This window comes from Oryctolagus cuniculus, chromosome 15 (assembly GCF_964237555.1).
Source record: "Oryctolagus cuniculus chromosome 15, mOryCun1.1, whole genome shotgun sequence".
NCBI classification, from domain to species: domain Eukaryota; kingdom Metazoa; phylum Chordata; class Mammalia; order Lagomorpha; family Leporidae; genus Oryctolagus; species Oryctolagus cuniculus.
The window spans coordinates 54,466,961-54,490,405 of NC_091446.1; the positions used below are offsets into that span (position 1 = coordinate 54,466,961).

A 23,445-nucleotide genomic window follows, 5' to 3' on the forward strand; every position below is an offset into this window, starting at 1 on the left:
GACTACATCTGACCTCTCCACTTACTTTCAGATGAAATCTCCGCAAAGGAAAACACAGTCAGATGACGAACTTATTCAACACTTTGTGGTTAAGAAGGCTCTGCTTCCAACTCGCCCAAATCACTCAAGTCCCATTTGCTCTGTAGTCAGTTTGCACTGAGTGATGAAATTGACTACAAAGTAAATTAAAAATGTTATCTCAAAGAGAAAAGAAAAGAAGAAAGGGAGGGAGGGAGGAAGAAGGTGGGATGAAAGGAAGTGTAATTATATTCTTAGAATATTTTTGAATGGCATTAAATCTGTTTTCTTTATATTAATAAAAATATAAATTTTAAAAAAGAAAATGCCTCACATTATACTCCCCCCATTTGATGGCAAAGAGAAGCCATGAAACCGAGTCTCTCTGTCCCTCCCTCCCTTCTGCCCTCTCATTCTCCCTCTCTCTTTCCCCCAGACTCAAGTTGTCAACCCTTAACATTTGCTTTGACATCTTACTTAAGGAAGTTAATGGAGTAGCAACATCATCAGGGCCATTTAGTAGCCTTGAATCAATGATTACCAGATTTGAATTTTACAGAGCGGAGACTTCAGCTTTGGCAAAATTTTCAAATAATAACATCTCTGCGTGGCTGTCCTCCATGACAATGAAGAAAATCCTACATCATGGTGAAACTTTGAGTCGTGAGTTTTGCTAATTATTCTGGCCTCGGATGTCAATCCTGTTCTATCTGCTCTTTAACACATATTTCCAAGGACATATCTATAATCATAACATTGAGCTGTTGACTAAACCAGTATCACCCAAGAGAAAGATAATGTGAGCCACATGTAATTTAAAATATTCCAGTAACCACATTTTAGAAGGTAAAAAGAAACATGTGGAGTTCATTTTAATAATATATTTTCTTTAATCCAATATATCCAAAGTATTATCATTTCAATATGTAATCAATATAAAATATTATTAATGAGGTATTTCACTGTTTCTTGTACTAAGTTTTGGAAATCCAGTGTGTATTTTACACTCACATTACATCTCAATTTGGACTTGACATAATTCAAATGCCCAGTGGATACACGTGGCTGATGGTGACTGTATTAGACAGAGCAGCTCTACATAGTGATAGAAATGTTTCCTCTTACGCTGGGAAAAAAAAAATGTGAAAATGGCCTAGCCTCTTCTGCGCTCATTCTAAGACTTGTGTTGAGATTTCTGGTGGCGTCTGCCTGTTGTTTCTCTACAGTGCAGCAAGTCCACCTTCCATTCGCTGAGCCCACAAGCTTGTCCTGCCAGGTTCCAATCCCCTGTGCTTAGTTCCTATAGCAGAAACATTGTTGCTGCCTCTGTACACACATCCCAAGCCAGTCTCTCTTCTCATTCTGGAGTGTCACTGCACTCAGCCCAAATGCACACACTCCCATGCGGCGTGTGGGATCCTGGGTACCATGGAAGAGTTTCAAAGCCATGCTCCAGTTCCTCCACAAACAAAAGAAGCTCAGGAGCCCCTAGGAGGCTTTACCAGAGATGCCTCATAAAAAAGGGGGTGAAGGATCCAGCTGAACCCGGAAAGATGGCTCAGTATCTCCAGCAGTTGGGAATGGCCACTTTTTTTTTTTTTACTTCTAAGTGAGAGACTCTATCCTACTTCTTAAATTATTCTTTCTGAAAGGTAGAAAAGCATAAAGAGAATGAAAAATCTCCATTCAGTACAAATTCCTTTTTGAGTCTTTGTAAAAGAAGTCAGGAGCCTGTTATTGATGACCTTTTACTTTTTGTTACGCGTATGTATTTTCAGAACTGAAATGTCTCTCATAACATCTTCATCCAAGTCTGCAATAAGTTAAATGTCTCCATGTTAATGCAGACACACACATAGACACACACACACACACACACACACCTTTCTTAATTCATTTCCAAGTGGGGAAATGTTTTCTTTATAGATGTAGCAAATCAATTATCCTCAATGTTCAGAATGGACTCTCTCGTTTCCAAACCTGGAGAAATAGCTGAACAAGACTGTTTTGCTTATTTATGAATGTAGAAACTGCTCTGATATTTACTGTTCCTTGCAAGCCTATTCAACAGCAAAATGTAGCTTTCACTTCTGTACTATCATGTTCAATAGTAACACCGTGGAACACATCAATCATAGACCAGAAGGAGCAGATCTGCCGATTGTAATAAAAAAAATGAAATAAAAAATGAAAGAGAGGAAAAGAGACAGAAAATTCTTTAGGTTTAAGGAGTCCTGTGTTTCTAACTTTCAGAAATGGTAAAAATCAAAATGTCCTCGAAAAGCATTTCCAGTATAGATCCTTAAACAGACTTTTTAAAAGGTCATTATTTTATTATTCTGTTCTAAGGAAGATCAAATCTATGTTGATTGAATCGCTTTCAAAAAATGGAGCTATTTCAAAATCCTAACAAAAAGTACACCCTGATTCTAGCAGTAGTAGTCTTACCTCCACAATCTACTCCATTGAGAGAGGAACTGGGGGCAGGGTCTGGGGGCCTGGAAATAGAAACGTGGGTATCTCAGAGAGGTGACTAGCAGGGAAAAGGGTTTTCCAGGCGAGTGGGAAAGTGGAAGTTGGAGCCCCTGTGGCATTTTAGATGCTTCTTCTTTGCTTTGGCTGTGTGTCTTCACTGGGAAGACCCCCAGCTGGAGAGTGCGGTGGCAGTGGGGGAGTCAGACCCTTCGTGTGCCGTGCTGACACCTCGATAGCACTGCCACTCTACCTCAGGGACCGAGCTTTCAAAGGAGTCTGCATAAACGCCTGAGTCAGCAAAACCTCAGCCAGCACCCCAAACACACCTTGGTGTATAGGCGCCATCACCCACGGATGAAGCAACGCTTCCAAAACAGCTCCGTACCGCTCTCTCCACCCCCTTACAAGTCCTGGAGGGGCCTCCATCAAGAATGGTTTCCACTGAGGGATCCTGGGGGGAGCCCAAGACCAGGCCAGAAGAGAGTTGGAAAGGTCTGGCGTGGGTTTCACTCTCCTTTCCTGCTTCCAGAATGCTCCCTATGAGAGCCAATCCTCCGGACATCCCGCCTCTTTCCTTACTCCGCAGCTGGCTTTAGCTCCCAGCTTCCCCTCTTAGCCCTCAAGTGGCAGTGACCAAGAGCCCAGGGTCCCCTTCTTTACCACTGTCCTTGTGGGCAACCCTACTCCATAGGCTTCTATAACATTTCTGAAATGTCTTGGAATGCACTACATGAATTTAGACTACTACATAGATAATGTTAGGTCATTTAAGTTTCTCTCCTCAAGATAGAGCAGGGAACAAAGATAGAAATCTGCCTACCACTGCTGGTAAAACCCGACTACAAAAGAGGCTTGCTTGTGTTTAAATGGCTGGAGCACATGGCGTCACATGCTTTCACACCAATTAGCAGTATGGACGAGGTAGCAAGTCCTGTTCCTTTAGATGGCAGGGGAAGGGTACAAGTCAGATAATTTGTGTTTTTAAGTGTTTCTGAGAAATGAAGACCTCCAGGGCAGAGGGAGAAGGTGGATCAGGAAATAACTGCAAATTGCATACCTATGAAATTACTAAAACTTTGATCGGGGCATTAACAGTTGCGCCAGCACTCGCAGGTATGAAGCAGGAGTGAGTAAGACCGGGCATGTTCTAGAAAGGATTACAAGAGTGTTTGCTTACATGGTTTGGTGAGCACTCAGTGAAGTCCATGGCTCAGGTGTGACACATGCAGGTATACATTCCACTCTCATTAGAGACTCTTGGGCATCTCAGTGCCTTTGACAAGGAGCCAAAGGGACTGGACCTCAAAGCCGACTTCATTTGGTGTTTCACCCTAACAACACAACTGCTCACCCTTCCAGCTGCTAGAATGGGGAGCTGGATTCTGTGAGAGCATAGTGGCTTGGAAATGCTCCATTGTAGTCGGTGTTTCAACAACACTGGAAAATGGCTTGGGCCAATGTGAACTTGGAAACTCAAAGTGTGGTTCTTTATATGGCTGTGATGCCAAGGGCAATGTCCATCCTCATTCCTCTGGGTTGTTGTTCAGGGCTGCGTGGGATTGGTGGCATTGGAAAGGGAGGGAGGGCACTGGAGTCTGTCTCCAGAGGGTGGACTCAAGTTGCTGGGCTCACCTTTTTCATGCCTTTCTTTGACTGTCAGAACAATTCCAAAATAATAACAATCTTGCAGCATTGTCTTAGCACATCTATTGCTTAAAATGCACCATCGAAGTTAGAATGGCCCTCCAGGTCAAGTTGTGCTTGTTAATGGCACTGTATTTTCATCTCTCAGACAATAGAGTTGCTTCAATAGTATTTCTGTTGAGTGTGGAAGATTATTTGTAGGAAGACAGAATCAAAATAAATTTCAACATTTTGAAATCTATATGTAATTAGTGTTTTATGAATTCACACTAAGATCTAACCGATTAAATAGAGGTTGAGTTCCCGTGGGTAGGATATGAACTATAACTGTGGATTTGAAATGAAGCTTTTAGGGAATCATTTATGAATTTGTAAGTTAAAATGCTAGCTTTAAGTTAAAGCCAAAATGACGGCGGAGAGCTTCTAGTTTTCTCCCCCCTCACATAGCTGAAAACTGAAATTCTGTAAGAGATTATCTGTGAGATGCCTTTCTTTTATTATGCCCATAAATTTTAGGAGTGGCTTTGATCAAGCCTTCTGCCATTCTTGGTTTCTAAATCTTTTATTCATACGTTAATAACTTTAAAAACATTCATCCTATTTTTGTTGCAGTGAAAGAGGAAGTGTCTAAATAGTCAAAAGGGAAACATTGAAAATAGAACACAGTAAATGATAACTAAATTGGGGTAGGGCTTTTTTTTTTTTTCCAGAAAGAGCAGTGCTCCATGCTGAAACTTGCCAGAGTATTTTAAGATTATTGTCTGAAAAGAAAATGTACCAGAGACTTGAGATCCTCAGAGGAAAGGCATTACAGAAATGCAAACTATTATCAGAAACGCATACTATACATAGAACAATGTTTGTGAGTACCTAATACTTCAGTCAGTGAAGTTTTGTTTTCTGGCTCATGTTTAAAGCACACACACACACACACACACACACATATTCATGCACAACTTGCAAATCAAATGAGTTAACGCTCTGCCGACTTCCTCTGTACGGTGACCCTGAGGGTCAAACTCTTAGGAAAATTATGCCTGTTTTTCCATTCCCCTGATTCCAGTCCCCACCAACAAGCAAGCCCTATCTCAGAGTGGAAGCACACAAAGACTCTCTCAAGAGACTATGAAGCTGCATTAGCAACAAAATCCTCTCTGTAAAATGGGAAGAAAGAGTTGTTAACTGATGAGTCAATCCCGCTTTTATAGCAGTTTATCTTCGTGGTATTTCCAAGAGCATAAATGCTATTAAAAAAAAAAAGGCAGTCATGACAGGAAGAACACAGTAGAAAAAAAAAAAAAAACAGGAACATTTAAGCCAAAAGCAATTTACTTTGCCAGTAACTGGTTACATTTCCTTTGTTTTATTATTATTATTGCAAAAGTTGGGGTTGAGATGAAAAGTTTCCCACACCTGCACTGCCGGGACACATAACTTGTCTGAGCCCACAGTGAAATAAATACATAAATGCTTGTCTATAGCCACGCGCTTCCAGACACTTTAAGGAAAAAACAAACAACTTACTCTGCTCTGTTGTTCAGAAAATGGACTGTGATTTGTTACTATTTGGAAGAGTTTTAAAAGATGGGTTAGCTGTCAAAGTAGCCTGGAGCCCTGGAGGTAGCTTGATTCTCCAGGGATTAACACCTATAGAAATAGCAGTGACTTCACAAAGGTGAATGCTTGTTAATTTCTTGGCACTGAGTTAGAGAAGCAGATGGGCAGTCAGAGAGGAAAGATTAAAAAAAAAAAAAAACCACAGTGATCTTTCACTGATTAGGACACGGAGCCAGCAGCCCACTGTGGGGGGTAATGTGTGTGGTGCACTAAGTTTAGTGACTTCAGTGGCTTTTAGTGGCAGTCCTGTCATCTCAACCAAGGCAGGACTAACAGGGACCCTGCTTGCTATCAAGTGTATAGGACTCTGGTTGCTTCCTGAGAGTGTTTTCACTTGGGGAAAGCTTGTCCAGTGCAAGCGATTGTGAACACTTCATTATGAGGTGGAGAGAGAGAAATATGTATATGTGTGTGTTAGAGAGAAGTCACTTAAACTAGGGCCCTGGATGAAGTCTCTTTGCCTGGGTTGGAATCCCGCTGCTCCCAAGTAACCTGTTGTATGACCCAAGACAAGTAATGTAATCTCTAGCTCACACTCTTGATCTGTAAAATGGGGATAATCATTGTGCCTTCTTCATTGGCTTGGTGTGACAAAGCACTCCGGACAGGGACTGGCCAAAGAAAACGCTCGCCATTCGCTCCTGTTGTTACGCCTGCATAATACTGAAAACATTCGTGCTAAAGGCATGCGCTGAATTCTCTGATGAGCCAGGCTCAGACTGGGCAGGGGATTATGTGCACATGTAAGAGTAACTGTGTGTTTACTGCTTACACTATGTTTTGTCAAAGTAGAACTGATAAGGTCACCAGTTGGGGTGCTGTTGGCTTCCCAAGTGGAGGTCAGTCTCACCTAAGGCACTAGAGTCAGGATTCTGGATCTTTCCAGGGGAAGACAGGTATAGATCGTTCAGGGCACCTGGAAGAGGGTGGGGCTCTTTCTTCCTTTCTCTCTTTCTTTATTTCTTAAGATTTATTTATTTATTTGAAAGGCAGAGTTACAGAGAGTCAGAAGCAGAGAGAGAGAGAGAGATCTTCCATCTTCTGGTTCACTCCCCAGATGGCAGCAACAGCCAGGATCCAGGAGCATCTTCCAGGTCTCCCTCACAGGTGCAGGGGTCCAAGGATGTGGGCCATCTTCTACTGCTTTTCCAGGCCATAGCAGAGAGCAGGATCGGAAGTGGAGCAGCTGGGACTCGAACCGGTGCCCATATGGGGTGCTGGTGCTACGGATGGTGGCTCTACCTGCTGTGCCACAGCACTGGCCACTGGGGCTGTTTCTTATGCCAAAGTATTAAAGTCCAGAGCTCCACCAGACCTCTGAGCACTACCACATCCTAATATATTTGTTTTCAATCACCAGCCTTAGCAAATGATTTGTTTTCATGACCCTAGGCCCAAAAAAGATGTAGTCTGGGGACCAGAATTCTGCTCTTTCCCAAGGCCAGTCACTCAAGTCTTTAAGCTTCACCTGAGGTCTTCTGAAATCCCAAAGGTCTCTAATTGTATTTTGGAGGCTGCTACTGCATCCTGCACTCCATTCTCCCTGGGACTTTGCACGTCGGTGCTCTTTGGGGCATCTGTGCATTGCAGGCGGAAGGAGATGAGGGTCCTACCAAGAAGCCAGACTCCATGGCTTAACCATAACCAAGAACCAAAGGCCTTAGGTCTCCCCTCCCAATTTCCCACACAGTGCCCTGTGAAGTGTGAGTAGGAAAGGTGGTGGCAAGTGTATAGGTGCCCCGGGTGACGAGGATCCCACGTGGTCAGGCTGGCAGGCCTTTTCCAGTGAGGACTGGAAAGAGGACTGTGTGGGTATCTTTATTTCCATTAGTCACTTGTTCATCCAACAGATCCTTGTTATGCAATGCTCCCTGCTGGGTGTTGTGCTGGGGCAGATGAAAGATGAATCTGGCACGGTCCTGCCCTTAAGAACTCTCCAGTCTAGTATAATAATAAACCCAACACACACACACACACACACACACACACACACAAGTTAAAGTCCAGGGAACTTAGTGCCAGGTTCCAGAGGAAAGGATAGAAAACAAGTTCAGAAGGGAGAGTGGAGGAGGGATATGACAGGATAGCATTTACCTAAACATACCTGCCCTCTCCAGATACTCACTTTTTCTCCCTTGATCGAATCCCATTTAGTGTTGACATTTGTATGACTAGAATATTAGGTGCTGGCTGGTCTGTTCTAAGTTTGTAATTCTCAGAATCAGCCCTGGAAGGACATGTGCTTCTCTGGGTTTTGAAAACAGCTCAAAAGAATGGAGAAAATAGACCCAGTTTGGGGAGGACTTTTCTTGTCAGTTCCTGGAATCTTCGCTGTCAGTATTTAAAACAGCATGCTGGATACAAGTCCTCCGTCTCAAAAAGGCCTTTGGGATTTGAAAGCTTTTCTGGAAATAAATGCCTGTTAGGTTTAAGTGCTTTTCACCAAAATACTAGCGAGAGGAGATCATAGTAGCTGGAACAGAGACAGTATTGTTTGGTTTCTGTTCATCAGTGCCTCGGACCTGCTACCTCAACTTGGGTTTGCTTCTGTAAGCTTTGGCTTGGGCTGTTATTTTGATAAGGGACATGAAAGGACATCCTTCCCTCGCAGTCATTAAAGTCTTAGCGCTTGGGTCAGTTGTGGAAACACTTCTGTGCTACCCAGAGTCTTCTAAACAAAATGGTCCACGCCCTGGCTCCAGGCCGTGGACCGTGTCAGATCCCCAGAACGTGGCATGGCGCTGTGACAGGCGAGCAGGAGGTCAGCATGGGCCGAGCAGGCGGATGAAATCACCAGCCCCAAGCAGGGAGGTGGGGAGCGCACAGCCCTCCCTGCCAGTCTGGCAGCTCGGCGGAGTCCTCAGAGCTCATCCCACACACTCGGTGCTAGTCACTGCTGTGTGTTTACATGAGTAATGGAGCTGCCGGGGGAGGGCAGTTGTAAGCAGAGCGCTGAGCCTCGCAGCTCGCACTCAGAGGGAAGCTGACATCCACACCACGTCCAGACTTCCAGGGATGTGGCCGGGGCGCAGTCACATGCTGTAGCTTTCGGGAGCGCAGACAGCGAGCAATCAGGCAGATGTTTGTCGACTGGAATGGGTAATCGCTACTTTCTCTTCGCTTGAGTTTGTTTGTGGACTTGTTTACCTTTGAGCGATCTTGGCTGGCTCTCTGGGCTGGACTTTCAGACCGGCGTTCTGGGGACTGGGAGGAGTGCGGGTTTGGGCTGAGGAGTCGCTTTGGAAACTTTTTCTGCCTCTCTGATTGTCGGCTGTGCTCTGCTGTGTTTTACCGAGAACAAAACTGTGTGTGCGCGGTAGAAAATCAAATTAGTAGGATTAATTGTGTTTGTAGAATGAGGACAGTGTAAAATGTCCTGGAACCACTGTTTAACTGCCTGACATAAGTAAGGTTCACAACAATTAAGAGCGCTCGTGGTTGTGGAGAGTTGACAGTGTCATAATCATCCCTTAGAGGAATGAAATGTGCGGGAACCTGGGAAGGTCTGGAAGAAATTGTTCGGGGTCTAATTCATTAGCTCGGAATTGTTCAGGGGCTGGTGGGTTACTTGGTCGGTTTTAATTTTGCTTGACGTGGGTGACTGATGAAGTGAAATGTGAAAGCTGATGCCGGACACTCCCGGCACTCAATAAACAGCAGCCTCCCCCACCCCCTGCCTTTCTGGGAGATGTGAAAAGATACTGAACTCAACAGCAAGCAGGAAATAGAACTTTGATTTGTCTTCTTGTCTATGGCTTTTAAAAAGTATAGCCCCAGTAGAGTCAGCCTAACCCCAGAGTCATCTCTGAAAGTTGTTTTAAAAAAACCCTCAGACAGGCAGCCAGCATGCTGATTGAAATGCATCTGCCAGGTTTGTTGAGATTTGAAACATGCCAGTCGCAATATTATTAGTAAATACATGTAATAATATTTTCCAGCTTGCTACTGTGAATGTCTCTCTCTACAGCTCTCTCTTGACTTCATCGGTATGATAATTTGGGAAACTGCTCATGTTGCCGCACACTTTCAAAGAGAGATGTTTTCAAATGCTGTGTTATTTGGCTACCCTTATGGGCTGGCAGGCACATCACTTAGGTTTCTGAAAACAAGATACAAAGCAAAAGACAAAGAATGATCTCAAAGCCAGGTTCAAGGTTGTCTGTTAGCCCTGAATGCTTCTTTTCTCAGAGTAGGGAAGGGGATTTTCTGTATCATCAGCCTTCAGAGTTAGGGTTTCCTTTTATTGATATTAATTATATATGTTAAAGTGCCATAGATGGCTTTGGGACACATGTACAGAAGTGTATAGTCTACCAGGATGTAACCCTTTAGAGAGGGAAGCATACAGTGAGAGTTGGCTGCCACAGATACATGTTTCTCTGAAGAATTTGAGAGGGACCACTGCACTGAGATTTCATCTTTCATAAGGGAGCCCGTGTAATGAGAGTGTGTGTCAAATTATTCTCCATTTGTTTTCAGCGCCAAATCTTAAAGGCAGACCACGCAAAAAGAAACCATGCCCGCAACGAAGAGATTCATTCAGTGGCGTAAAGGATTCCAACAATAATTCCGATGGCAAAGCTGTTGCCAAGGTAGGATCATTTGCTCCATCACATTCATTTTGCTGCGTCTCTTCATTTTTCCTTGTTTCTCTTTATCTCTCTGCTCTGTGTCTTGGTGGCAGTTTCCAGGGCAGAATCTGACTTTGGCACTGTACGCTGTGTCTGGAGGCTGGGGGATGGAGGGAGGGACGCATTTTGATTAGTCAACAGAAAGACTTCCCGCTTCCCACTTTGGCCTGCTGGGTAAAGGACAGATGATTAAGCACCCACGTCACTGAGGCTGAGATTTCATAGTAGGTGACACAATGACATAGTTTACTCTGCTCGTATCAAAAATAGACCAGCTGAACCATCCTCTTTCTGAATGTGTTCATTTAAATATGTTTCAGAGATTAACAGAGGATGAAATTAGAAATGGCTAGAATTAATCTTTTCAGTTAGTACTTTCCAAGGTCACCTCTAATTTACATCAAAGTAAAAGTAAAGATACATAGCAAAATATTTACATATATATTTATATAAATATTTACATGTACCTATTTATATCTTTATATATTTTTAAAAGAGCTCTATTAATGTGGAAAGAAAATCCAGGGCTCATTTTGCCTAAGCCTTTTTTGAATCTTGAAAGTAGAAGTCCAAAGTGTTTCACATCAGGGAGGGCAAAGTGTCATGTCATAGCTTAGACTTACTTTTTGGATTTTGGTGGGCTTGGGTCAGATTTCCCTGGTGCTGTTTAATTCAGTGTTTATGTTTAGGTGTTATTTCTGTGTCAAAGATTACAGAATCCCTTTAGAACATAAATTCTAGGCCAGATTTCAACTGATACCACGATTCCAGTACAAGAACTAAACTTCTGAAAATGTTCGAGTTTTGACTATTGGTAAATTTGGGAGATTCTGATGTTGAAAAAAATCTGAGTTCCATTCTGTGTTTACAACCCTGTTTGTCTTCCATGTCATTCCCCCTTCCTCACCCACCCCCCCAACAGTGTAATGAAGTAAATTCTAAACATTCAGATTCTTTTTACTCTTCAAGTATGATTGTTTCACAAGAATTCTTAGGATTTTTTTGGTTAGGATTTCTTTATGCTTTCAAGATTCTGAAATGTGCACCTTCCATTTTCTGGCTAAAAACAAAAAAACTATTTCCCTAATGTTATATCCATTCTGCTTGTTCAGTCTTCTCTGGGGCAGGCCACACAAATGGCATAATGACATCTTCTTGTAAGGAACATCGGAGGCTAGAACTGCCTTCCTTGTGTTCCATGGTCTAGAAGGGTGCCGCCAGGGACAGACCATTCCTTATCGCTGTAGTCTGCAAGTTCCTGAAAGACAATGCAGAATGCAAGGAGAAGGTTCCAGGACCATAATATTCAGCAGAGCTTGCACTGCCTGTGCCTTGAGTAGTGCTGGTCCTTACCCTCGGGGGTGACATCACGTGTTTACTCCTGCATAGTCTGCACCTAAGCCGAGCAGGAAGAAGATCCTTCCCTGGTCATTTGGAGTCACTTCCAGGGTTTCTCTGGGAATTTTACAAAACTTATGCAATTGATCTGAAAGTACAGTATCTCCAATGTTTCTCTCCATGGAAGGCAGCTCAGGACTCACTCCCAGGCCTGCAAATCAGAGGACAGGAGCGGGCTCTACAGGCAGGCTGCATATGATCTTCAGTGACTTATCCTCCTTAAGATGGATACAAGTCAAGCCTGGGTTTTCTGAGTGACCCATTCAGCCACCTCCCACCAGTGCTACCACGCAGAACCTGTATGAGGAGACGGATCTTGCTTGCACTGCAGATGTTCAGTGGTAAAGCGATCAGTGTCACACTGCACTCAGCTCTTGGGGACTGGTCTAATGGCTTGGCTCTTTGTGGAGTCTTGGATTACAATTCTGCCTTGGCCACTTCTAGCAGGTCTGATGAGAACACTTCAGCTAAAACACTGGCAAGTTCGAAGTATGGTGAACTTGTCTGTTGGCACCAACAGACAGACATTAAAATTGATACAGAATGAACAAACAGCATCTGGGACCAGGACAGCCATTAGAAACACACGTGTGTCTTCAAGTGGCCTCTTCCCATGAAATGCTGCAACGAAGGCTATAAGACTGTGGCCCTCTGATCATTTGCTGAACTGGAAGCAGAATTTTAGGTGACAGTGAGCTGTTTGAGTTTATGACCAAGATCTGGGTGACTGTTTCCCACGTACCTGAAACAGACCATCTGAGTGGATAAGTACCAGTTTTGTGCAACTCCACACAGCAAAGTTCCTAGAATGCAATCCACTGGGTTTGTTGTGTTCATTATCAGTAATTTTCCTGTCGCCCTCAAAAGGTTGTAGTTTCTCAATGAGAACAGGGCTCTGCAAAACCTGTTCTCCAGGGGAGAGAATTCCATGGCTTCCCAAAGACAGCAGATACGACATGGAAGGAAACCGTGCGTTCTCTGAAGCCGCCATGAATGTGTCCCACCCAAATGCTGCCACTTCCCTGCGCTCACCTTAAAGCAGCAGCTCTCAGCAGATCTGAGGCCCAGGCCTGTTCCTAGGATGATCTGTGACAAAGAAATGATCTTGGCCTATGTCTCTAGTGAAAAATCTATATGGCTGGAAGGAAAATGATTTCTCATATCCTGTAAGCATTTTCCAAAGGCCAGACGTGTGTAACAGGTGGTTTATATTCAAAAAAGAATGTAAGAAAGGGAACTAGGGTGTGCAATATGTTCTTTCGCTTAAATCACAAACATACCTTTGATATCTCACAAATGTGATACTTCCATTATTTCCAATATTTTTTCATTTCGTTGGGTCCTCAGAACCGCTCCCAGGGGTCATACTTACTTCACTGAAGAAGAAGCTAGGGTCACCTAGCAAGTTAGTGACCAAGCCGAGATTAAAATTCTAGCCTTTTTTTTTTTTTTTTTTTTTTTTTGCTGCTTCAGCACATCATGCTATCCCAGTGGAAGGCTGGATTAGTTATAACTCAATCCCGTGGAAGGATGCGGTTAATATCAAATAGGTAGTGATTCATTGGAAACGTTAAATGTTGATTCTTTAATTAGCACTTCCTCAATCACTCTGGAAACCCCAAGGCTCTTAGTGAGCTCAACAGGTGTATGGTGTTCAGGTAGGGAAAAAAATAGATCTGGTAATTAACTGTCACCATCAAAAGCTTGAGCTTTCTCAAGGTCACCATGATAACTAGCTCCTGTTTCCATTAACACCTGCACTATAATAATTCAATAGATTAAAGTGCTGAGAATGTTTTGGGTAAACGTGAAAAAATGTAGGCAGGAACTTGACTTGGTCCTACTCGGAACAGAATAATACTTTAAAGAGCCCATTTATGTTACGTGGAAAAAAAAATGTCTCAAGCTAGTAGGAGAAAGGAAGGCATTGTGCACTTGTTCACTTCCAGCCCAGCCCCTGGCTCCCTCAGGAGCAGCGTGGGGCGAGCCCACTGCTCAGGATGGAGTTCAGTAGGTGGCAGCCTGGCGTCATCTGGAGCCTGTGCCATGATCTGAACTACTTCCCACCTGGCTTGTGCACCCCCTGTGCACTTTCCTGCTGTCTCTGGCTGTTTCCACACAGGTGAGGCAGAGAGTTAAGTAGGCGTCTGGACACTGACACTGAGGAGCGCACCACATACTCCCTTAACAGGTGCTTTGGACCTCGTAATCCTTGAGATAAGTGGCCTGCTATCGCTGCAAGACTCGGCCTGCTTTCTACACAGCCCTTCGCTCTACTCCTGTTTCTAACGAGACTGAGGTTTGGAGGGAAGTGGAGCTGAGTTCCAAACCCAGATGTCGGCCCCTCACTTGCTGAGCTTCTGTGTTCTCCGCGGGAAAATGGGGCTCAGTGTCTGCCTGTTAGGATTCTGATGACCTGACCACAGAGCAGGGAAAGCCCACAGCACTGTGTCCACTCCGGGTGCTCTGTGTCACTGCTTTCCTTCCATTTTGTTCACTGTACAGCAGAAGGGACAGAGTTCTTTTACACTTTGGAAACCACCTGGTTTTATCTTTTACTTCTCATTTGATACGTCACATTTCTAAATGGTATGTTTTGTCATGCTTAGTAATATGATGTGCTTTTTAACTTGAAGTTTGTTTTGACTCCCAACTTGATCTTTTTAAGAGTGTCAGTAGAATGTTTAAAACCACAAGCCCTAGACTGGGGCCACTTGAGCTCAAAATCCCAGACTCACCGCTTACTAACTTGTACATGTGCTGCTCACCCTGTTTCTCACTTGCCTTATCTCTAATGCAGGAATAATACCGACCATATTAGGATTGTGGACACAAAATGAGATAATACTTAATAGAGCTTAGGACAGAACCTGCTAGTGTCAGCGTTGTGGCATAGTGGGTTAAGTTGCCACCTGTGATGCCACCATCCCACACGGGCACTGGATCGAGTCCTGGCTGCTCCACTTCTCATCCAGCCAGGCAGCAAAAGATGGCCCAAGTACTTGAGGGAGCTCCTGGCTTTGGCATGACTCAGCCTGGCCATTGCAGCCATTTGGGGGAGTGAACCAGCAGATGGAAGATTTCTCTCTGTCTCTCTTAGTCTTTCTGTAACTCTGCTTTTCAAATCAATCCTTTTAAAAAAAAGAATAGAACCTAGCTATTCAGAAAAGGCTGGGAAGCAATGCAGATTACAACTGGAGTGATTTTATGATTTCAAGAAGCCATTAAATCATACATTTCATCAGAACTTTAGCCCCAACAACCTAAAATTTGAAAGCGAAAAATGATGACAACATAAAATTTCACAGGATGTTCTCCTTAATAGAATGTTACAAAGTACTAAAGTCTGAGAATATCGTAAGTGAAAATGTTATGTGGATAATATATTTAACCCCAATTCCACAGCCCCTTAAACATTAAAATCTCTTCTAGACCCTCCGTTGAGTGAGTTGTGCATGAAATTTTATTTCTCCAAGACCAGTCTAAAGATATCAAACGAACATGTTCACTTGAGAGAATAAGCAATAAAGAAAACCCTTGCAGAGGGCACCCTTTCCTTTAATAAATAAGCATAGTCTTTTATGTTCTTAGTACTTATGAAGGAAGATCTGCAGGGAAAGAAAAGTTCAAAAATCTGAAATGGAGCGCACTGTAGAGTATGTGGGACATTTTTATTCATAACATTTCCCCGGCACTTGCCCTCTTCCCAGCCGATGTTAGATACGGAGATGTAAAGAATATTGGAATGTACACATTCCCCATGGGCGCACTTGAACTCAAAGTCTGACCCTTTGTACTTCCCCTTTTTACAATTAAAATAGCTCAGCAACTTAGCGTTCTATTTAACAACCATCAAAGGACTCTTGTAGAACATGGCAGTGAGGAGGGAACATTAGGTGAGCCACTCCGTAGGCCGAGCCCCACATCCGCCCAGAGTGTGGAAGGAAGACCATTCGCCGCCATTTATTTTTTTAATTATGGAACCTTTCACTTACTCTTGTTGGGTTTTAGCTGACCTCTACCCTTCATTTTGTGGCAAGTTAACGTGTCTTATACTCTCAGAGCTGCCTGAAAAGCAAGGAGTTCTCATTACAGAGTGGGATCCATTGTTTCCTACTGAGAAACACTTCCAGGTGACAGACAGCAGAGAGCTTGCTGGTGTTCCTGCTGCCGGCATGTTTTTCCAGTTTGCTGGTGAGAGTAGCAAGCAGATAAATTTCCTACGAAGCAATAAATGCACCTTTCATTTTGATACAAAGTGTACGATATGGGACAATTTATTAAAAAGTCAGGGTTTATTCAAGAACCTTGATGGATGGTGCCCCTTAGGAAAATAAAATATATAAAGAGGCAAAGGAATGGTTCTACCAGATGCAAATAATATTTCTTGTTTCATATCGGTTATACTTAGAAAGAATCTAAAAGAAGCTGGGATAGATTAGCAAACTGTGGCCCACTGGCTCTGTGTTTCTGTCAATAAAGTTTTAATGGAATCGTTCATTTACATATTGCCTATGATCTCAGAGACTGTATGATTCAAAAACCTGTGGTGGTTGCTGTGTGGCCCTTTAAGAAGTCTAGCATCCCCTGATCTAAGACAATCAGGTTCAGTGGTGCCTTGAAACTCCTTTCAGGGCCAGTGCCACCCATCGGTTCAGCCTTCCCCTTCTGTGAGCAGCAACCCCGGCTACATCTTTGCACACATTTCAGAGCCCTGCCCTATTTGAAAAGGTGTACTTTTTTCTTTTCCAGGTGAAATGTGAGGCCAGGTCAGCCTTGACCAAGCCGAAGAATAACCACAATAACTGTAAAAAAGTCTCCAATGAAGAAAAACCAAAGCTTGCTATTGGTGAGGAGTGCAGGGCAGATGAACAGGCCTTCTTGGTGGCACTTTATAAATACATGAAAGAAAGGAAAACGCCCATAGAGCGAATCCCTTATTTAGGTTTTAAACAGAGTAAGTATACTTGTTTTTGTTTCTGAAATATCAAAATCGCTGAGATTCTTTGAATTGAAAAAAAAATTTTTTTTTTGGACTCAGGATTATGTTGAAATCCTAATCTAGGGATGGTGTTCTCTGTTTATACTAAATCTACAAATCATCCAAGCCAAGAATTTTTTCCCTGCCTTTTTCCGCTACATTGTTCCCTTCTGGGACAGTTGCAATGAGATATTTATAGGCTTGAATCCACTGATTATGACTGGAAATAGACATGTTGAAAGTTTCTCATTTTCTGTTTTGTCAGTCTCGAGTGTCTGCACCGCCTTTCTTGTGAGATAATAATATGACGTAGCTTTATCAGGCACAGATGTTGCCTGGGAAAAGACAGCTTTTCAAAGGAGGACATTTAAAGGTGGACAAAACAACCACCAAGAGAAAACACATTTCCTAAGCCCCAAATTTGTTAAAAGATAACAAAAATCTGACTTCAGAGAAACAAGAAACGCACAGATTTGAACAGAGGGCCCGGTTTTCAATTACTTTCACATGTGCCTTTAAGTATCATCCCATGTAAAGAGAACAGGAACTCATAGCTGATGAGAATTCCGTAATAATAGAAGAAAAAAGAAAAGCCCAGATCTTGCCCTGAGTACGCAAGTGAATATATATTTTGCCTCTGTCTGGATTTAGTGGTGCACGAAGCGATGAGCCTCTGGCTTGAAATAGTATTTTCTCCAAACGTATCTCCCTAGATTAAAACCATGTGTCATTTTGATGAAGAATGTCAAACCTGTATGTTTTACATAACAATTTACATACCTAATAGCAATTGGCACTGATTGCAAGAGAACACTCGCAGCCATTATAAACTTATATAACTAGGAATGATTACAATGTTTGTCGGAAAACTGGTTGCTTGAAATAGAAGTAAAATTAATGTACTATGAACAGCTTTGTTGCATTATGCATTGGTTCAGATTAAATCAAGGCCGACGCAGGGCTCTTGATAGCTTTGAAATAGTGCAAGGTTCAATGAGGCTTTACGAACATGTTGTGTCACAGAGCCTTTTTTGTTGTTGTTGTTCTAATTTTCATTTTATTCATTTCCCTTACTAAGGAATTACTTGAAGTTCAATTTTCCCCTCTTGTAAAAGAATCAGATCCATAGTAGTCTCGTTCCAGGGTATTTGGTATAAATGAACGAGTTGCTAGCAATTGAGCATAGTTGTTTAACAACCTAAACACAGGCAAACCCTGCTTGGAAAAAAATGTATTTGCGACATCACACAAACAAGTTAGAGGACCAGGAGGGTTCATGACTCAATTCCTGTGTGAATGAATGTCTTCCTTCCCTCTCATCTGTTGTATCACAGCTGCCTTGCAAGTGAAATATTTTCCTGCTCATTGCAAGGCATCACGTGGTAGTGAAATACAATGTAAGCCTTTATTAGAGTGTTGTCATCAGCCATTCGATTAAGAAGGTAATCATATATTAAGTTGGCTGTTATTTATTGATCCTAGAGAGTTTTTATCTGAGGGAAGCATTATGTAGTACTGTTTAATGAATGGCTTCTTTCTAAGGGCTGAACACAGTCAACCCCAATTCTGAAATACTTTTTCCCAAGGATGCTCTAATTTAGCTTTTCTTGCTCTGTTGACAGTAACAGGACTAAAACCGTGTTGTCCTTTGTCCTGAAAGTAGAACTATCTCCATAATTTTGTGACGATTAAGAAATATTTTAAGTGTTAAAAATAGATTCTGTTGTTGAATGCCCTTTGGCAAATTGTTTCCTAAGAACTTAGCTCTCTGTGATACGTTAGTGTTTTTTTTTTCTCTTTCTCGTTGAAAAAAATGTTTTAATTGACAATTCTTGGAAATATGTTAATGCAATGCTTATCTAAATACTTATTGTCCCTCTAACAGTTAACCTTTGGACTATGTTTCAAGCTGCTCAAAAACTGGGAGGATATGAAACAGTAAGTGTTTAAGCAACTTAAATGAAGTAATTTTGCAATCTTACTTCCCCCCCTCCTTTGACCAAAATGTAGAAAATGCAAAAGCAAACCGTCATTGGCTGCCTTTTTTGAATGGCTCTACACTTTTGGGGGTTTATTGGGCCACTTTTGGAAACAGTCCCAATTAGTTCCAGGTTTGGCAAAATTGTAAACTTGTCGTAAAAACTACAAGTGGAAAACATATGTAACTCTCCCCTGTCAGGGAAATTAGTTGGGTCTGTAATTTTTTCCCATGTTGAGAAAGGGCTATTATTGTACAACAAGCCAAGATTGCATAAAAGAAATTTCTCTTGGCAACATACCTGACATCTGTTCATGTCTAATATGGGAAATGTATTAAAGGCTTTCAAAAGTAATCAGTATTGGCCATTAAGGAATAGAATGCAGCAGAATCTCCTCTCATTCTAGGGCAAAAGCAGCTTTATTAGACAAGGGTCAGTGCTGAATAAACAGGAAGTTATCAAACTTATTCAGAACAAGCTCTGACACTCTTTATCAGCTAATTCTAACTGACAGGAGTGGGTTATTTTTAGCCCACAGGAAAATTTGATGGCCACGGATTTTTACAGCGTGTATTTTGAACCAATAAAATGTTAGAGCAACAAACTCAGATTAAGATCTTGAAATAAGAAGAAAGAGCTGCATTAATCCAGCACACAGAGATGGCATCTGTAATAAAATCAATTGACATAGGAAGATGTCGTCACTGGAAATATTTTCTCTTCCACACAATGATCAGATTAAGTTGTGCAGTTTCTTCTGCAATTGAATAAGAAATTATTTTTTTCTTTGCTTAAGCAGTAATCTGGGATATCTCTGTACCATAGTAAAATGACAGTAAGAGACACAAAGTCAAGAAAATGAAATTCATTTCAGCCCAAGCATAATAATCATTGTTTCTTGCCAGATAAAGCATATTGTTCCACAAACCATTATAATGGTTTGATGTCAGGGGCTTGGTATGGGAAATGTTGGCAAGTGTTATGTGATTTGGAAAATCTGGCATTTACTGTAGAGATATCTTCTATGAATGCTGTCTAAAAATTCTTTTTGAGTATATGAGCATGTAAAATATTTATTTAATATATGGACTGTATATATATTTATGTTTATAAAGAAATATAATAGTCATGTAAACTACTCATAAAATGTACATTTCATAGACATGAATTTACTTGAATTTTTTTTATCAAGTGCTCTATGTAAAATAAATATTGTAATCTTTCATTTGGTCAAGTCTGCTGATAGGACCAGGCAGGATATGGACTCCTTGCCATTCTAGCTCATAGTTTTGTAAAATCTCAACCTAAATGTAGCTTTCATCCAAGTGAAAAAAAAACTTATTCTCATAAATTTAGGGGTCAACCTCACAGCCTAGACTTTTAAATCTAATTTTTAGTATTAGGAATAATAATACATATTCTTATGAACTGTGACTGTTGATAGTTACATGATATTGCACAATATTAAGAAATGTCTTTTTAAACTTGGGAACTTTTTGTTATTCACTGATAGGGAGAGTGCCAGAAAATTTCACAGCATCAGTTTTTCCTGCTTTTGTAACTTTTGTAACTTCACAAAGATTCCCCCTCCCCCCCAAGCAACAGCAAATTGGTATAGAGTTCAGAAGAAACTGCTGTTAAATTTCAGGGTATAAGTGGTACTCCTTGAACACATACTATTTATTCTTTTGTTAAGTGAAAGAGTGACCACACAATCAGCAAATCAGCTGACCACATGCTTACTGAATATCTTATATATACAAGCCACTGTGTCAGACACCGTAGGAGATGCAAAATATCTAGGCCAGTGGGCCAGTGCTTGAGACACTCATCGTCAGGAGAGGCAGTAGTTATCATCAGGGACAAAGTAGAGACAGATGAGTGCCCTGTAGAGGTAAATTTACACCTCATGTAGAGGTGAAAGAAGGAAGACTTGGTGGCTACAGTACTGTTTGAGCAGAATTTGAGGAAGAGATGAAACTTAGACATGAAAGATCACGGTCTTTGAGAAAGAGGGAATGAGTCAAATGGGAGAGAGATACAGCGGCAGAATCAAATCAGACATAGAGAGTTTAGTGATTAAAACTAAAGTGGGGAGCTGGGCCAGGTGACCTTGAAGCGGGAGTGGAGGGCAGGATGGAAAGGATGGTGCCAAGTGAGGAGGCCCCAGAGCCATTTAGTAGACAGTGGGGGCTGCAGGAGGGGACCGCTCATCTCCAGAGATAAGAGTCGCTCTTCTCTTCCTGGTGCTGTTGGGGACATCTTCACAAAAGGGAAATGTACACCTTGCTTTGGGGTAGATAAGGGAAGAACAGCGGCTCTTCCTGTATCTGTTGATTCAGCTCAAATTGATCCTTATACGAAAGCGGCACATTTTGCGGGTGGGACACTCTGATTCCCTTCACTGGGGGGGAGGGGGAATATGAAAGACCAGATTGGCATCTGCCCCGTGAGAAGAATTTCTCCTTCCCAGTCTTCTCACATCTTGCTAGATGCTGCATGCTGCCTCTTGGCCCTGTACGAAGTTATTTAAGCTCTTGAACCCCCTACAAATAGAATACATTTTGTTCTTGGCATATTTTGACTAATAAAAGTGTGAGGTGTTTGATGAGGATTCAGGTTTGAAGTGACACCAGGAGATGTACAGTAATATCCAGTGTCCACGGACTTAATGTTGTCATCACAGAGCCACTGAAGGCCTCGTATCTCTGAGATGATCTGATACCAAAAACCAGTGTGGACCTGTATCGTTTAGCACTCAAGAGAGACCGTAGAGTCTTCCAGAGCAGTGGCTCCCAGAGACTCCTTGGGAACTGGGGCTCAAATGTCCAACTGGGAACTTCAAAGTATGAGTAGCAGACCAGATCCCAAGCCCAGGATTCACTCCAGGGTGAGAGCTGTGCCTGAGAATCAGAGAATCCTTTCGGTTAAACTACCTAGGTGCTGCAAGTTCAAAGCCAGCTATACAATGATTATTAATCTCGGCCTACTGTCCCCCATAACCCTTCCCTTCACAATGTGATCCTCTGGGCATTTGGCACAGTGGTTTAAGTTGATACTTGGGACTCCCACATCCCATATTGTCTGGTTTGAGACCCAGGTACAGTATTTCCAATCCAGCTTCCTAATGGGCAGCCTGGTAGACAGCAGGTGAAGTGCTTTGGTCCCTACCACCCACATGGGAGACCTGGATGGAATTGCTGACTCCTGACTTTGGCCTGGCCCAGCTCTGGCTATTGTTGGTATTTGGTGAATGAACCAGCAGATGGAATCTCTCTCTCTCCCTCTATCTCTCTCTTCTCTGCCTTTAAAAAAAAAAAAAGTGGCCCCCATGTAAGTCAAATATCAAAGATTAGAAATTGGCCTCTATGATTTTACCATATAAATAGGCTAGAAATGAATGTTCCCTTGACTCAAGAGTAGCACAATGTCTCAGACAAGTATTTTTCCATTTGCTAAGGTGGTGATCTAAGTCAGGACTCAGTAAGCTATTTCCATTTTGAATGAGGAAGAGTAGCCCCCAGATTTTTTTTTTTCTGAGTTGTACTTAGTGAAAAAGAGATCCTTGCTCTGCTCCGTCTCACACCTGCATTTTACAGAGAAGAAAAACAGGCTCAGGGAGATGCAATGCGCCGCACAGAGTCAGCACGGCAGGCTTCAGACTCTGACCTGCCGGGACTTCTGTGCACTTTTGTCTAAGCCTTCGTTGGTATCAGTGAGAGGAAGGCGATTCATAAATCATCCCTCTGGCGCCTTCCACTCTCAGCTATTTCTTACATACACAAAATGCTTTCTACACGTTTCAGGTGATGTTTTGGGAAAAGGATGTAATAACCTGCCTTCATTTGTAGCATCTGTCAGTCTGTTCTTTGCACCTAACATGAGCCTTATCAGATGTACTAATTACCAGCTGACATTTTATCTGATTCTTGAGAATAATGTGTGAATTTAGGAGATGGATCAAGAAGTCTAGATAATGTAAATATTAAGCAATAGCAAAAAAAAAAAAACAAAAAAAACCCTGTAATATAAAATTCATAGCTGTGTCACTGCTGCTGTTAACTTGCAGTTGGATAAAGACATCTCTCTGGAATCCCTTCTGGTTATAAAAAGAGGCCATCTTAATTGGCTTGTTTTTGTTTGTGGTTATAAACTATTCCAAACCTTCTGGTTTGAATTGCAGATTATGGATTATTTCATTTCAGTCCTTCACAACCCTCAAATTGAATTAAAAAAAAAAAAAAAGAGGAGCAGAAGTTTTATTTTAAGCCTTTATAACATTTGACTAATAGCAATATGCAAGGCTCTCAGCCTGTTCTGCCTCTGCTGGGAGTGTATAGTCTCTGCCTCCTTAGGTTTAGAGATCGTAAATGTTTTGAGTGGAACGGATTTCCTGAAAACACAGTGCTCTGGCATTCTGATTGGCTGGCAGTGCGGATCCTTGCTTTCTAGTTATCTACCCAAGTTTTCCTTCCAAACGCATTAGAACATGGATCACCTACTGTAGAAGAGGCAGAGCCGGATAAAGCTTTGCTGCTGAGCTGTCGGGACCCTCACTTCAGCATCTGGGGAAGCAGTTAATGCTGGAAGAGTAGCTTGGGGTCTGACCAGGATATAGAACCGTGAGAGTAAAAGGCTTGCTAAAAGTGATTTCCATTTGGCTAACCATTTGACAGCAAGCCAGAGGCAGTATTTGGAGAGC

At 42.2% G+C, this 23,445-nt stretch overlaps 1 protein-coding gene across 3 annotated transcripts in view; it reads left to right on the forward strand.

Moving 5' to 3' along the window:
• Positions 1-23,445, forward strand: part of ARID5B (AT-rich interaction domain 5B) — a 182,163-nt gene that overhangs the window by 125,844 nt on the left and 32,874 nt on the right. Inside the window, exons 1-4 of one of the 3 annotated variants that reach the window (XM_008270095.4) lie at positions 7,799-8,853; positions 10,234-10,346; positions 16,536-16,740; positions 18,650-18,702. In XM_008270095.4, coding sequence (XP_008268317.1) covers positions 8,850-8,853; positions 10,234-10,346; positions 16,536-16,740; positions 18,650-18,702 — 375 coding nt within the window. In that variant the 5' untranslated portion in view covers positions 7,799-8,849. Of the gene's footprint in view, positions 1-7,798; positions 8,854-10,233; positions 10,347-16,535; positions 16,741-18,649; positions 18,703-23,445 lie in introns of those variants that run through there. The other 2 variants (XM_070057697.1, XM_002718470.5) reach the window with 2 other exon arrangements.